Here is a 13,311-nt window from a genome sequence, read left to right on the forward strand (position 1 = left end):
GCTCAAGAAAGAAATTTAATAAACCCTAAGTGAATGAATGAATGGACTTAAAACCATGGTGAGAAATTTGAAATTTTTTTTATTGAAATAAGATTGACATCCAATGGATTTTATTCTAAAGGTAATGGGAAGTTAAGGGAGGATTTTAAGCAGGGCTAAGATCTGATTCAGCTGTTCACAGGGTGCCCCCGACCACACGAGGGAAAAAGGCTGTAGAAGGTGGAGTGAGAACAAGGAGACCAGTGAGGAAGCTGCTACAATTGTCAAGACGTGGGTGGACAAGACCAGGATCTTGGAGCAGAGAGCCATGGCACAGGGGCAGTGAGAGGATTTGGGGAACTGGAGCTGACATCACTTACTGCCACGAATTTGATTAAGGGTGGGTGAATGCAGGAACGAGAGAGAAGAATCGAGATGCAGGATGGCTCCTAGGTTTTGGACCTGAGCAACAGAGGAGTGTAAAAATCTTTATTGAATTCAGGGAAGGTCTTGAAGGGAATGGTTGTCAGGGAAGGTAAGAAGGTGAGGGTTTGAGCTGGACCAGAGCAGGAACTGGCCGACTGCATGAAAGGGGATTGTGTCACAGGTAACTGGGGTGAAGATTAGAAAACACGGCTCCTTCAGGTACGGGAGCTGCGAGGATCTCTCCCTAGCTTTCTCAAAGACTCTAGAAGAGATCCAATGGGAAGCAAAGGAAAGAGACAAGGCCCGGGCAGCAGCCCATTTTCCCAGGAGATGCCAGGGCCTGGCCAAAGACCTGGGAGTGTTGGCAGTCGCTAAGGCTGGCTGAGCTGGGCTGAGCTGGGCTGGGCTGGGCTGGGGCAGGCAGCCTCTTCCTGCCTGACTTGGTGAACAAGCCCAGGACTCCTATGCTGGGCCTGGTCAGCAGGGAAAGGCCCTCGGGCGATGGGCCATCTGCTCCTCCCTGCCTCTCGCTGTGATCACTGAGAAACCTCCCAGACCTAGGGCACAACAGAGACAGGGCAATGTTTAAACTAAGGACTCCCTTAGTCAGCTGAGGTCATTTCCCTGCAGCCATCCACAGCCCGCTCAGTAGTAGCAGCTGCTGTCTGTTGAGGGTCAAGGGTCAACAGGGCAGAGGCTCAGAGGGGCAGGAAGAGACCGGAAGGGGCGCTGAGAGGGGTATGGCTGATGGGTCCTAGTTTTAGGTTCACCAATTCTTCACCACTTCTCGGAATTCTCCGGAAGGCAGTCAGAACTGATTAAGGGCTGTGTCCCATTATGTATGCTACTTAAGCAGAACAAAGAAGGCCGTGTCCTCCCAGGGTGGGAACCTGAACAGATACTGGGATGTCTTGAAGTGACTAGGAAGCAGCTGAAATAGCAGCCCTGAACCTGAGCAAGCAAGACAGGTGACAAGTTCAAGACCTCTTGCTGCGTGCCAAGGTGCTCTGGTCATTAACTCATGGCAGCTACCAAAGTGAGCACTCCTGCAGCTGGAAGACTGAGGCGAGGCGTGGGGTTAACAAGCCCAAAGGCCACTAGGCTGGGGCCTGATCTCAGGCAGTCCTCCACCAGAGCCTGGCCTCTTTGCTGCTCAAAGGACGATCCTCTTGGAGCAAACGCAGGTTGGCAGAGAGGGACAGGATGTGGCTTCCAAAGGAGACAGTCATTTCCTCTTCCCCGCTGGGGCCACGGCCAGTTGTGCAGGTTGTGTCCTACACAAGGGCACCTGCCAAGTGAGTGAGTGGGAACTGTGCCCACCCCGAGGGGGGCCTTTTGATAACCATGCAAATAGGATAGCAGCATCCGTCTCGCTCCTGCTGCCCCCAAGAGCTGGCTCCCAGGCCTGAGCTGCAGAAGTACACTTTGTCCCCAGGATTTGGACACACCCTAGTTCCTGGCTCCTAATATACGTGTTCTGAGCAGTTTAAGCTCCAGGTTTGGAACCCAGGGCAAAGGGTGACCCGCCCTGCCCTGGCTTCCCAAGTCCCTGCCCAATGGATGGGTGTGAGCGCAGGTGGATCAGGCAGGGTTGTCAGGGCTGTCAGCTTGGGCGCTGCCACTGCCCCCTCTCTGTAGGCAAAGTTCAGTCATAGGAGAATGAAGAGCTCCCTTACAGGCAGCTGCCAGCCCACACTGAGGACTACATCTACCATGGAATTTCATTTCCTCCATCTTTCCCCAAAGGTAGTTCCTGCTGTCCGCACCCGCTTCCTCTAGATAAATAGGCATAGAGAAGGCACTAGCCTAAGGTCACTCTGCCAGAATGCCTGGAATACCTGTGTGTAAAATGGGAAAGATAAACCCAGTTAAGGATCAGTGACATGAGCTAGGCTTCTAGCAGGCACAAGCAGGAGATGGGGGCTGGGGTACGTGGCCAGGCTGAAAATCCAAATTTTGTGAAGTCTCTCTGAATAAGAACGCTGGGGACTAGTTTGCAACCTTGGGGACAAACTCTTCTGAGTCTGAAATTAACAATGACTCCTGTTTTCTATGCACTAACAGGCAAGGACCTTGTTTGAGACCTTTACTGGCAAAGGTCATGAAATCCTCATAACCAAGGACACACAACGGGTTGAGCAGCATCCAGGATTGGCTGCGGCCAGAATCCTCCCCCATTCACCCTTCCAGCCACTGCCCTGGGCCACTAGTGCCCGTACCTGCGAGGCCCAAGGGCACAGGTGTGCCTCCCCCCACCAGGAACCTCAGGCTGTTTCACAAAGGCAGAAAAGCCCAGGCTAGGGCCAGCTGCAGGGCTGGGCTCCTGTCTCATTCACGTCTCCTCCTTCTTGCTGACTCACTCACGGACACCTGACCTACACTGATGACAGGACAGGTCAGGAAGTGGGGGGTGGAAGGTCCGCTGCTGAGGCCCAGCCGGGGAGGAAGTCAAGCTGCGAGCAAGGCTTTCTTGTACATGTGCGCCTCTGCATACGATGGGGTTACATCCTGATAAAGTTCAAAATACCATTAAGTTGAAAAGGCATTTAATACGCCTAACCACCTGAACATCATAGCTCAGCTGGCTGACCTTAAACTGCTCAGAACACGTATATTAGCCTATGGCTGACACTGCCCAGCATCATGAGAGTTTTGTACCACATATTGCCAGTCCAGGAAAAGAACAAAGTTCAAAACTGGAAGCATGGTTTCTACTGAGTATTGCTTTCACAAAACTGTAAAGTTGAAAATCATAATTCGGGGACTGTATGTACAACTCAGTGGAAGGAGTGTGATGTCATACATAGTCCTCATGTGGTTAAGAGCCAGCTAACCGCATTGGAAGGGAAAAAAGGAGGTAGAAGCCCTGCCACTGGGGGTTCCAGCAAATGGCCAGCTCCTGGGCGCCCTCTGGTGGGCGAAGGGCAGGGGCAGGAAGCCAATGAGGAGACGACGAGGCTAAGAAGTCAACGAATCTTTATTAAACGCCAGCAAAGTTACTGGGAGGAGGCCATGATGCTGGACACACCTGTTGAGAAGAGAAGGGGGGACCAGCATCAATGTGAGAAGAATGGGAGATGAACCTAGAGCCAACGACCACAGCACCCAAACTAGTGAGCAGCAGATCACAACCCCCTTCTGGGCCTTAGTCACCATCACAAAAGCAGTTTGAAGAAGTCCTTAAAGAACTGGACTCTGAGGTAAGGAGGTCTAGGTTCAGATATCAGCTTTGCCACGTACCAGGTACATCAGCTTCCCCATCTGTACAAAGCATCTACCCACAGGAGCACAGGATTGAGCGACATGATTAGAACAATTCCTGGTACTGAGTGTTATTCATTGCTATCATAACAACACACTTTTTGAAAGATACTGAATGGTGGGCCTGCATCTCCTCCCTGCAGAACCCCAACACGATGGGCACATTTCATTTAGAGCAAGAGTCCATGGTCCCCAAGTGTGGAGAAGACGGTTCACTCAATTTGGTTCCTGAATGAAGTACCACATTAACTGGTTTGTACTGAGAAACCACACTGTACCAATGTGAACCTTTAATGACACCCACCTTGAAGGGTGATATGAGGACCCAACAACTTAAGTATAAGGAACTACGATGTCACAGTATCCCTCATAATTATTGGTACTGTCTTCCCCACTTTTTAGATGAGAAAACCAAAGCACAGAGCAGTGAAATCACTTGCCCAAAGTCACGCAGCTACAAAGCAGAGAACCAAGATCCCCAACCAGCCAACTCGGCTCCAGAGCCTGCACTTTCTGGTGATTGTTGCATCTCAGCAGACGCCAGGGCTGAGGCCCGGGAGCCCCGAGGACAAACGACAGATAACGAGATAGAGCCCCTGGGACCAGTAAGGGTGTAGGGACACGTCACAAGGCTCCTCCAGGCCCTGGGAAGTCTTGAGTGCAGCGGGGCATGACACAGAGCCTGGAAGTCCCAGGGGAGGACACCAAGCACCACCTTGTCATTCCTCCCTGGGTGGCAGGCCTGTGACAGAAGAGGTCAGCAGAGTCTGGCAGATGCAGATTTCCCAGCCCTGAACCAAAACAAATCACTCCAGGTCCTGGGGAGCCCCAGCCCTGGTCTCTGTGGAAGGGCTTCCCCTTAGACCCACAGCCTGAGGCCTCGGGCCACCACTCACTGTCAAAGTCAATCTTCTCCACGATGTTCTTGGGCTTAATGCTCTCTTCCTGGCTACAGATGAAGATCTGGCCCGACTCATCAGCACTCCAGCCGTACTTGCTCATCCACACCTTTAGCTGGCTGTCTGCAGGTGACACAGGCAGCACAGGAGCTTCAGTTACTCAGATCCCACAGCCCCAGGGGGCCTGAGAGCCAAAGGCCAGGGCACCCTCCTTGCCCAACTGCTTCAGAAGCTACCGATATCTTCTGTCTGGGCAGCAGCAGCAGCCAGACTGTCCCTGGGCCAGCCCCGCGGTGATAGTTCATTATCCAAATGGCCGCCAGGGGGAGCCTTTTCGCTTTCAGACCCTTACCATCACCTGGGCTTTGTTTCAGCTTTTATTCTATATTCACCTCTTTTATCTCCCAGAGCAACTATTGGTTCCTAATAACAGCAGTATATTTACTTATTTGCTTTCTCCCACAACAAACACGAAATGGTTAAAAACCATATCAACACTACCACTAACAATAAGCCTATGGCGCCAGGTTTGAAATTTCTTTGCAGTTCTTTTTCGCTCTTAGAAAATATGCCACTTGGGATGTAGGACCAGACAGTGTTACTGCTACTTGAAAGAATTCCTGTATAATTATCTCCAATTTGATACAGATTCATCTGCTTCTTTTTATTTTCAAAGAGTTGTTTCATCTTCTTTTGACTTAATTTCACTTTTTTTTTTTTAAGGACAGTTTCTTTAAATATTTATTTGGGGGAGGGGACACCTACTCAATTGGAGGTCTTTTATTTATTTTTTTACATGAATTCCTGGGGAATGGGCTCCAGCAGCTCATGCTCCTTTCCATTCATTCTCACAGTGTGTTTTTCTGGGTGGAGCAGGCTGGCGCTTCAGCTGAACCCAGATACCTTCCTCTTTGGCTCCCTTCTTTCTTTGATCATTTTCCTTCACACATTTCAGGAAGCCATCTCTGCTCTTAGAGTGCTTAATATGCTCAATACGTACATTAATTCTCTCGGCAAGAATCGTGCCCTTAACTTGTTTATTTACATCAATGCCAACTGCATGCTGGGTAACGCCGTAGACTCCTCCAGTTTTGCCATGGTAACACCGGTGGGGAGTGCTTTTTTGAACAGTGACCATTCCCTTGATGTCTGCGATATCACCTTTCTTGAGGCTTTGCATGTTCATAGCCAAAGGAATAACTCCATGTTTTCTAAAAGGCCTAGAGAACACATAGCAGGGGCCTGTCCTCTTTCTCTTTGTGTTGGCCATTTTTGATGAATTACTGAAAGATGGAGGTTCTGGCCAAAAGGCTAATTTCATTTTCAAGTAAGTAAAACACCTATCTGATATAAAACGCTTAGTATACTGCCTGACACAAAGTATCCAATAAAAGTTAGCTTCCACTAAAAAACAAACAAACAAAAAACCAAAAACAAACATCCTACAAAAACTACCTAGATCAAAGGCAAAACTAAGGTACTCAGAGAATCTCACCTTCAACCTACCCCTCTCCCGCCTGTTCTCACCCCTCACTTCTGCCCCATTAGTTTCCAAAAAATTTTCCTTCCTGTTTATTTTTGCAAACATGAGCAACTACTTTATACACACATACACACACTATTTTTCTTTCTTTTTGGAAGGATCTTTCAACAACATAAATTGGTCACGTCCCTCCCTGCTCAGAACCCTTCTATGGCTCCATCTCACTCGGGGTAAAGGTCAAAGTCCTCAGGAGGCTCCGCTTTATCTGGAGATCTCACTCCTACCGGCACCCCTCTGCCCTGGCTCCCCGCAATTCACTCTGCTTCAGCCACAGGATCCTCACATTTGTTCTGCCCTCGGGCTGCCCGCATCATTCCACCAAAGCAACGCCCTGTCCCACTCTACAAGCTGTCTTGAAAGACTTGTCACTGGACATGTACATCTTAATTTGTTATCTGCTATACTACCTCTGTGAGAATAAATCTGAGCCATTTTGTTTGTTCACTGCCATGTCCCGGGGGCCAAGAACAGTGTCTGGCAGAGTAGACATTCAATAATTTATGCAGAACAAATGAATGAATGTCATTGATCTCTCCCAAAGAAGGAGATGTCTTAAACAGAGTCTTTACTTCATCCCTGGGCTGGGCCTTTGCTAATGAGCGGGTGAGGCTGGGGTGCGTCCATCGGAGGAGCTGGCTGAAGCCCACTGCCCTGACCACCCCAACCTATTAGACTGGCAAGGGGGACCTGGCAAGGGACTTACCTGTCAGGTCTCCGAGCATCTCAGCCAGTAGCCAGCGATCGATGTGCTGGTAAGTGATGCCCACGACATGGCAGATAACTGTGGATGTCAGGGACAAAGATGGTAAAGAGCCCAGAACCCTGCCACTCCACCTTCCCCCTGCTGGGGAGCCCGGGCTCAGGGAGGGACTTACATTTCCGGACAGAATCTTCAAAACCAGTTATACCTTCCAAGAGGTCCATGTTTTCGTCCAGGGCTTGCTGTGAGAGGGGTGACAATGTTGACGATAATGTTAATGTTGCAGAGCTGGGTTTGACCCTGGCAGGCAGAACCCACGATCCCGAGAGAGGGGATAGACGCAGATTAGCTAACTGCACTCAGCCACCTCCCCTTGCTGTTTCACTGAGAGAAAAGGCCTGCCACGCACGGCCCACGGGGCCCTGCGGGGTCTGACCCTCACCTGTGCCCTTCCCCCCATTCACCCCCAATCCAGTCACGGGGCCTCCTCACTCCCTCAGTCGCGCCAGGCACCAGCCCACCTCAGGGCCTCTGCACTGCCTGTTCTTGTGTCTGGAACTCTTCTCCCCCGTGGCTAGCACCCTCACTTCCTTCAGATCTCTGCTCAAATGTCACCTTCTCAGCAAGGGCTCCCGCCAACATTAATGGGGGACATGAGGAAGCCACAGGATGAGGAGGAGCAGCCAGTGAGGTGGGAGGAAAGCCAGGATACTCCTGGAGCCAAGTGATGAAACGGTTTGAGGGAGCAGTGGATGACTGCCCTGTCAAAGGGGCTGACAGGACACATAAGACGGGGCCTGAAAACGACCTACTGGGCCCAGGATCAGGGAGGCGTCTGCTGATCTGGACAAGAGCAGTGTCACGGAGCGTTCATGTTGGGAACTGGGGGGTGGGGGTGGGGCAGAAGGTTGGTCACGAAAGCCTGAGTGAAGTGGGTTTGAGTGAGCATGAGGAGCCAGGGACACCGAGCACAGCCAAGCTGTCCCAGGAGCAGGTGACCGACAGCCGCGAGTCGCCTGAGACTGAAGAGTTTCCAGGAATGTGGGACTTCTAGTTTTAAAACCAGGAAAGACCTGGGCAAACTGGGACAGCCGGTCCCCAGAGGCTGAAGGGGAGCAGAGAAGGGGGCAGGAGGCGGACCGCGGGGGAAATGTGGAGGTCAGTGAGCACTCTCTTTTTCAGGCTAGAACTAACGGCAAGGGAGACGTGTTCGATGGTGACAGAAATAACCAAGAAAGGCCACATTTGCTGTTATGAGACAATGGGGAAAACTGCTGTTGTGACACCACTAAGTGGGCACAAGGGAAAGGGGTCGGTGCACCAGAGGGGTAGGGGGCGGTGGCCTGAGATGAGAGGGACGTGCGTCCACTAAAACCGAAAAGTGCTCGTTCGGCTGTGATGGACGTCAGGGCCAGGCCAGGGGCGTGTGTGAGGTCTCTGGCTGCTTCCATCTTCCTACGTAGCAGGACGCTGGACCAGAAGCTGAGGTGAGAAGGGGGCGGGGGAGCAGGCGTGCAGCTGTCCAGCAGAACCGGGGAGGGACCCACTGAGGAGGAAAGCAAAGACTAGGCCGCGAGTTGCCGAGGGCCATGGACCTGAGCTGTCACAGCCTCGACGGCCTTCTCTCCAGCCTCGCTGATCCTCTCGGATATGTGTATGGGGGTGCGGGGTGGGGGATGGGAATGCACAGCTTAAGCTAAAGGAGGAAGCGGAACAGAGGACTGGGGGCGCTGGTCAGTCGGAGAATATCGGCTTGGAGACCTCGAAGGGGTGAGCTGGGAAGCTAGGAGTGGTCAGAGGGTGGAAACGTCTGACATTCATGGCCAGAGGAGGAAACGATCACTGCTACAGACAAGTCTAGGGCAGCGGTTCCCACTTGGGAAGCTGCAGGAGTGGAAGAGCAGGGCAGGGAGAATGTTCAGGCCACGGAGGTTCTTTGCTGGAAAAACGTGTCAGCCCCAGCCCTGTGGGCACAGGGGACTACCTGGGAACCCTGGCTCCACGTGAGGATGACAATTCCATGCAACCACGCTCACAAAGCCCTGAGCACTGGGCCCATCGCCGTGCATGATCAATCAGCGTGCGTGGGCCTTACTTATAGCAGTCCACCGTGTGGCCCAGGAACCCACTCCGCCCCTGGACCCAAGAGAAGTTACCCAGAAGGCCTGGAAGTGGCACGTCTCCAGCAGGTCTCCGAGGTACAAAATCTGCCGGATGGGCCGTTCTTCTTGCTGGAGGAGGCCACGTTAAGGGCAAATGGTCACAGAGCCCCGGGAGGCTGCTGCTGAATCCTGGGCCAGCCCTTCCTGCCCACCTCCTTCTGTTCACTGCAGCTGGGTTGTAATGGCAAAAGGTGACAGAACAACCTAATCATCCATTGAGGGGGACAATTATATCCATGGTCCACCCACAGAGATTGAGCCAACTCGTAGAGAACTGATAGGGAGAACGTGACAAGATGCACTGTGATGTGAAAAATGCAAGATGCAGAACTGTGCGCCTAACACACACACCTATGTATCTGCAGGATCTGGGGACAGGTCCCCAAGAGCTGTAAACAACTGCTGCCTCCTGGGAGGGAAGTGGGGTGGCTGTGGGACAAGGGAGGGGAAAAAAAAACCTGATTTTTTTACTCTACACTTTTCTGTACTTTTAGTATCACATGCCTATATTTTTAAGCCACCAGAACAGACTCCTGGGGAAGGTGAACAATCTCTCAGGCAGGCATTCCCATGGACCTACCTGGCAGAGAAGGCTCAGTGAGTAAGCTGCCATTTCTTAGCCACTAATGGGCAGGTAGGTGTGACAGCCCTGGGACTGTGAGTGCTACAAGCGCAGGGCCCAGCATGGGTGGGGGACTCTGCCAACTTTCTCAAGTGATTGAAGAATAGCTGGAGGCTCATCTGGCCAAGTGTTGGACCAGCGGCAAAGCAAGCGGGTCGGGTGTGTGGGGGGTAGGGGACCCAGTTCACCAATTTTCATTTAACATTTTCTCACCGAAGGCCAGTACTGGGCCAGGCACCGAGGATATATACGCTCATGGGATTCTTTCTAAAGCATAAATCCACCCCTATCACTCTGCAGCATTAATTCCTTCCAATATGCCTTTTCTGAGTCTGAAATCCACTTTGAAGTCTGTGGCATGACTATGCCCAACTTCTTCTACGGCCTCCGAAAGACGGCCATGAGCTCTGCTTTTCCTCCAGGTCTCCTTACATACTGTTCCTTCTGCCTGGATCTGTCTTACCTACAGCTTCACTTAACTGATCTATCAGATGGCCCGTCCTCTGGCCCCTCTAACCTTATGCCTTGACTACTCCAAGCTGTCACTGACAGGGGACCTGTCTCCTGCACTGCACTGTGAGCTCTGTGAGGGCAGGGGCCAAGCCGGTCTCAGCCACCAGAGTCCCAGCCCCACCCAGCACCGGGCCACCCCTGGAGCAGGCAGGTACTCAGGATTTGTGGCTGAACTCACAGAACACTCCCCTGCGCCGCCCCTCCCGCATCCACCCAGGCCCAGGAGCTGGAAGGATACATGTGCCTGGTCGATCATGCACTTGCACAGCGTGAAATCGGTATGGGGAAGGTTGGTGAGGGCCTTTAGCAGGATCTGGGCGGTGACCGTGGTCTGAAAGAAGGCTGGGTTGAACTGGTACCTGGGAAGAACGAAAACACAGCAAGAGTGGCATCTCCAGGTCCCAGAGCCTCACCAGGTGCTAGGCAGGGTGCACACTGCTTTGGCTTGGAGCCCAGGAGCTGGACATGCCCCAGCTCCGATCTCAAGTACAACACTCTCTGGCTGTGTGACCTTACCCTCCCTGACCCCACTTTCCTGCCCTGTAGACAGGGACAGTTAGTCCTCACAACCACCCAGCGAGGCAGACACTGTTAAGTGACTCGCAAACGCATACATAAGTAGCAGGCTGGAACGATGGTCAAGGTTCTGGAGCCAGACAGTTTGGGTTTAAACTTCTCTGCGGAGTGACCTTGGACTACTGATTATAAATTCTCTGTCCATCAGTTTCCTCCCCTGCAAAAGGGGACAATAACAACCTTATCTACCTCGCAAGGGCAAGAGAGCATCTGAGTTAACAGATACAAAGCGTAGAGCATAGCAGCTACCAGAGTGAGCGCTAAGCGGCTGTTACCACGATAACCTTCTACCTAGCCCCACAAATACAAGTGCTGTTATCTCCATTTTCCAGATGTCAAAACTGAGGCTCTGCAAGCTATAAAAATTACACAGCTGGTAGTGTGTGAACAAAGCACCGAGGGGGAAGAACCCAAGCATCCGTCAACAGCATGGATAATTAGGACACAGTCACACAGTGCAACACTATACAGCAATGACAACAAGCGAACCACAGCCCCATGGGAAATGGGTGGATCTCGCAAACCCAGTGCTGAGTGGAAGATGCCAGATGCAGAAGAACTCACGCTGTAGGACTACATTTGTATCAAGTTCGAAGCAGGCGAACCTGAGCTAAGCTCATCAGGATGAATGTGTCAAATAAAGCCAGACCATGAGAGTATAAGAGTGGTTACCAGGGTGAGCGGTGGGGGTGGCTGGCACAAAACATGGGGCAAAGGGCCTGGGGCACTAGCAACACTCAATTTTGCAATAGGAATGGTGATCACAGGGGCATTCATTTATAATTACTTGTTAAGCTATATACAATCCCTTGGCATTCACAAGAGGTTGGTTTCAGGAGCACTTGTGTATACTAAAATCCACAGATGCCCAAGTTCCTTTTATGAAATGGCACAGTATTTGCATACGACGTAAGCACATCCTCTCATATACTTTAAACCATCTCTTGATTACTTAAAATACCCAACATAATGTAACTACCATGTAAAGAGTAGTTACACAGTATTGTTTAGGGAATGATGACAAGAATCTGTACATGTTCAATACAGATGCAACCATCGTAGGCCAACCTACATAGTACACATCAGCAACATCATACTTTCGGAGGAATATTTTCAGTCTTCGGTGGGTTGAATCCATGGATGCAGAACCCATGGATTTGGAGGACTGGCTGTATTTGTTTTATGTACTAGCCTGTATTTGTTTTGTCATTATTTTTTAAAAATCCATCCTTTCTCCTGCCCTAACTTCCTTAGCTTCCTGGTCTTGCACACCAAAAGAAGCTACGTCGTGCAGGCTACACCCAACTCCCGCTCCACCCAGTGTTGGGAGTGGTACCCTGCTGGCTGCTGGCATGGGGGAGAGGTTGGAGGCAAACACTCACAGCTTCAGGACAGCCAGGTTGGCTTCCAGATCATAGGCATTCTCCTTGGCCTGTGTCTCCACATAGCGCTCCAGGGTGGCCAGATTCTCAGGATTATACCTAGAGGAGAATCGAGATAGATGAGCTGAGAGGAGACGGACTGAGGCCAGCCACTTTATTGGGGGGTGGGCACAGTAACCTGCTACTCCCCATTTCCTTTCTTCCCTTTAAATCTGGCACTGGCCACTAGCTCTACCTAAATCCTGAACTGGCTCTATAAACTCTAAAGAAACTTATCCACATCCCAGACCTGAGTCTAAGCTCTAAACTCCCTCAGAGCCTGGGATGCCTCCCCAACCTCTCAGATAACCAGTCATTGCAGCCTGTATATCTGGCCTCCTGGACATCTTTGCCATCCACTCCTTCCTCCCCTCTCCAAGCCCCCACCCTGGTCTAGCCCCATCCTAGCCTCCCTAGCTTCCGCCATCCCAATCCTGACCAATCTGCCTGTGCTTCCCCTATCATAGCTCTGACTGCTCCCAGCTATCCCTGTCTATTGTCGGTTTTGTGTGGACTCTAAACTGAGAACTCCGTGAAAGCATGGTCTGCGGCTGACTTGGTCACCTCTTGGTCTCCAGCATTGCTCAGCACTGAAAGACTTTAGTGAACGTATGTTGAATGAATGACAAGAGGGGGAAAGAAGAGAAAGATGAACAGGCACTGAGAGGCACAATGAGAGGCTGAGGAGCAGAGAGGAGACTGAGGAGCTGAGAGAGGCCTTAACGCCACTGAAGAGGGGAGCTGAGTGGTAGGCAAGGCTATCTCCTGCCTCTAGGCTTTTGCAGTGCTGTTGACTTAAACATCTCCCCCAGGATGACTGGGAAGTCCCACCCCAGCAAACCCAGGATCCTGACCACCCCTGTCATCTCCAGAAATCCTTTCCTCCACCCCGCCTGGCCAGACGCGCTCCCACCGACCGGGCTCAGACCTGTCGATACCCTTGAGCAACTTGCCCACGTTCGCTCTCATCTGCTCAAACATCGCCATAGCTGCCGTCGCGCCCCACACCCGGGCTGGAGCCGAAGTCCCAGCCGGCGCGGCGTCCTCGAGGACCGGAAGAGGAAAAGATGGCGGAAACGGAAACTACGTCGCTGTTTTCTCCCCAGCCCCGGGGCGGGTGTAGGGGAGAAAGCTCCCTTTTGCGGCGGCTACGCTTTCTGGCTGCCACGTGACTTCTCCCCAGAGGGCGCAGTCGGCGCGTGCGCATAC

General features: G+C 51.8%; 1 protein-coding gene across 1 annotated transcript; it reads right to left on the reverse strand.

Moving 5' to 3' along the window:
* Positions 1-3,364: 3,364 nt before the first annotated feature.
* EIF3K (eukaryotic translation initiation factor 3 subunit K) lies at positions 3,365-13,277 on the reverse strand. The gene is made up of 8 exons (XM_011372267.2): positions 13,031-13,277; positions 12,064-12,162; positions 10,344-10,464; positions 8,965-9,039; positions 6,984-7,050; positions 6,812-6,889; positions 4,563-4,688; positions 3,365-3,433 (listed from the first exon to the last, which is right to left on the reverse strand). The coding sequence occupies exons 1-8, from the start codon at positions 13,087-13,089 to the stop codon at positions 3,402-3,404; spliced, it is 657 nt and encodes a 218-aa protein (XP_011370569.1). The 5' UTR covers positions 13,090-13,277; the 3' UTR covers positions 3,365-3,401.
* Positions 13,278-13,311: the final 34 nt, after the last annotated feature.

Source organism: Pteropus vampyrus, unplaced genomic scaffold, assembly GCF_000151845.1.
Source record: "Pteropus vampyrus isolate Shadow unplaced genomic scaffold, Pvam_2.0 Scaffold203, whole genome shotgun sequence".
NCBI classification, from domain to species: domain Eukaryota; kingdom Metazoa; phylum Chordata; class Mammalia; order Chiroptera; family Pteropodidae; genus Pteropus; species Pteropus vampyrus.

Coding starts and splice junctions, on each gene's coding strand:
- EIF3K (XM_011372267.2), bottom strand. CDS start 13,089: ATGGCGATGTTTGAGCAGATGAGAGCGAACGTGGGCAAGTTGCTCAAG. Junction 7,051..8,964: donor GCCACTTCCAGGCCTTCTGG/GTAACTTCTCTT, acceptor CCCCTCTCACAG/CAAGCCCTGGACGAAAACAT. Junction 4,689..6,811: donor GATGCTCGGAGACCTGACAG/GTAAGTCCCTTG, acceptor TGTCACCTGCAG/ACAGCCAGCTAAAGGTGTGG.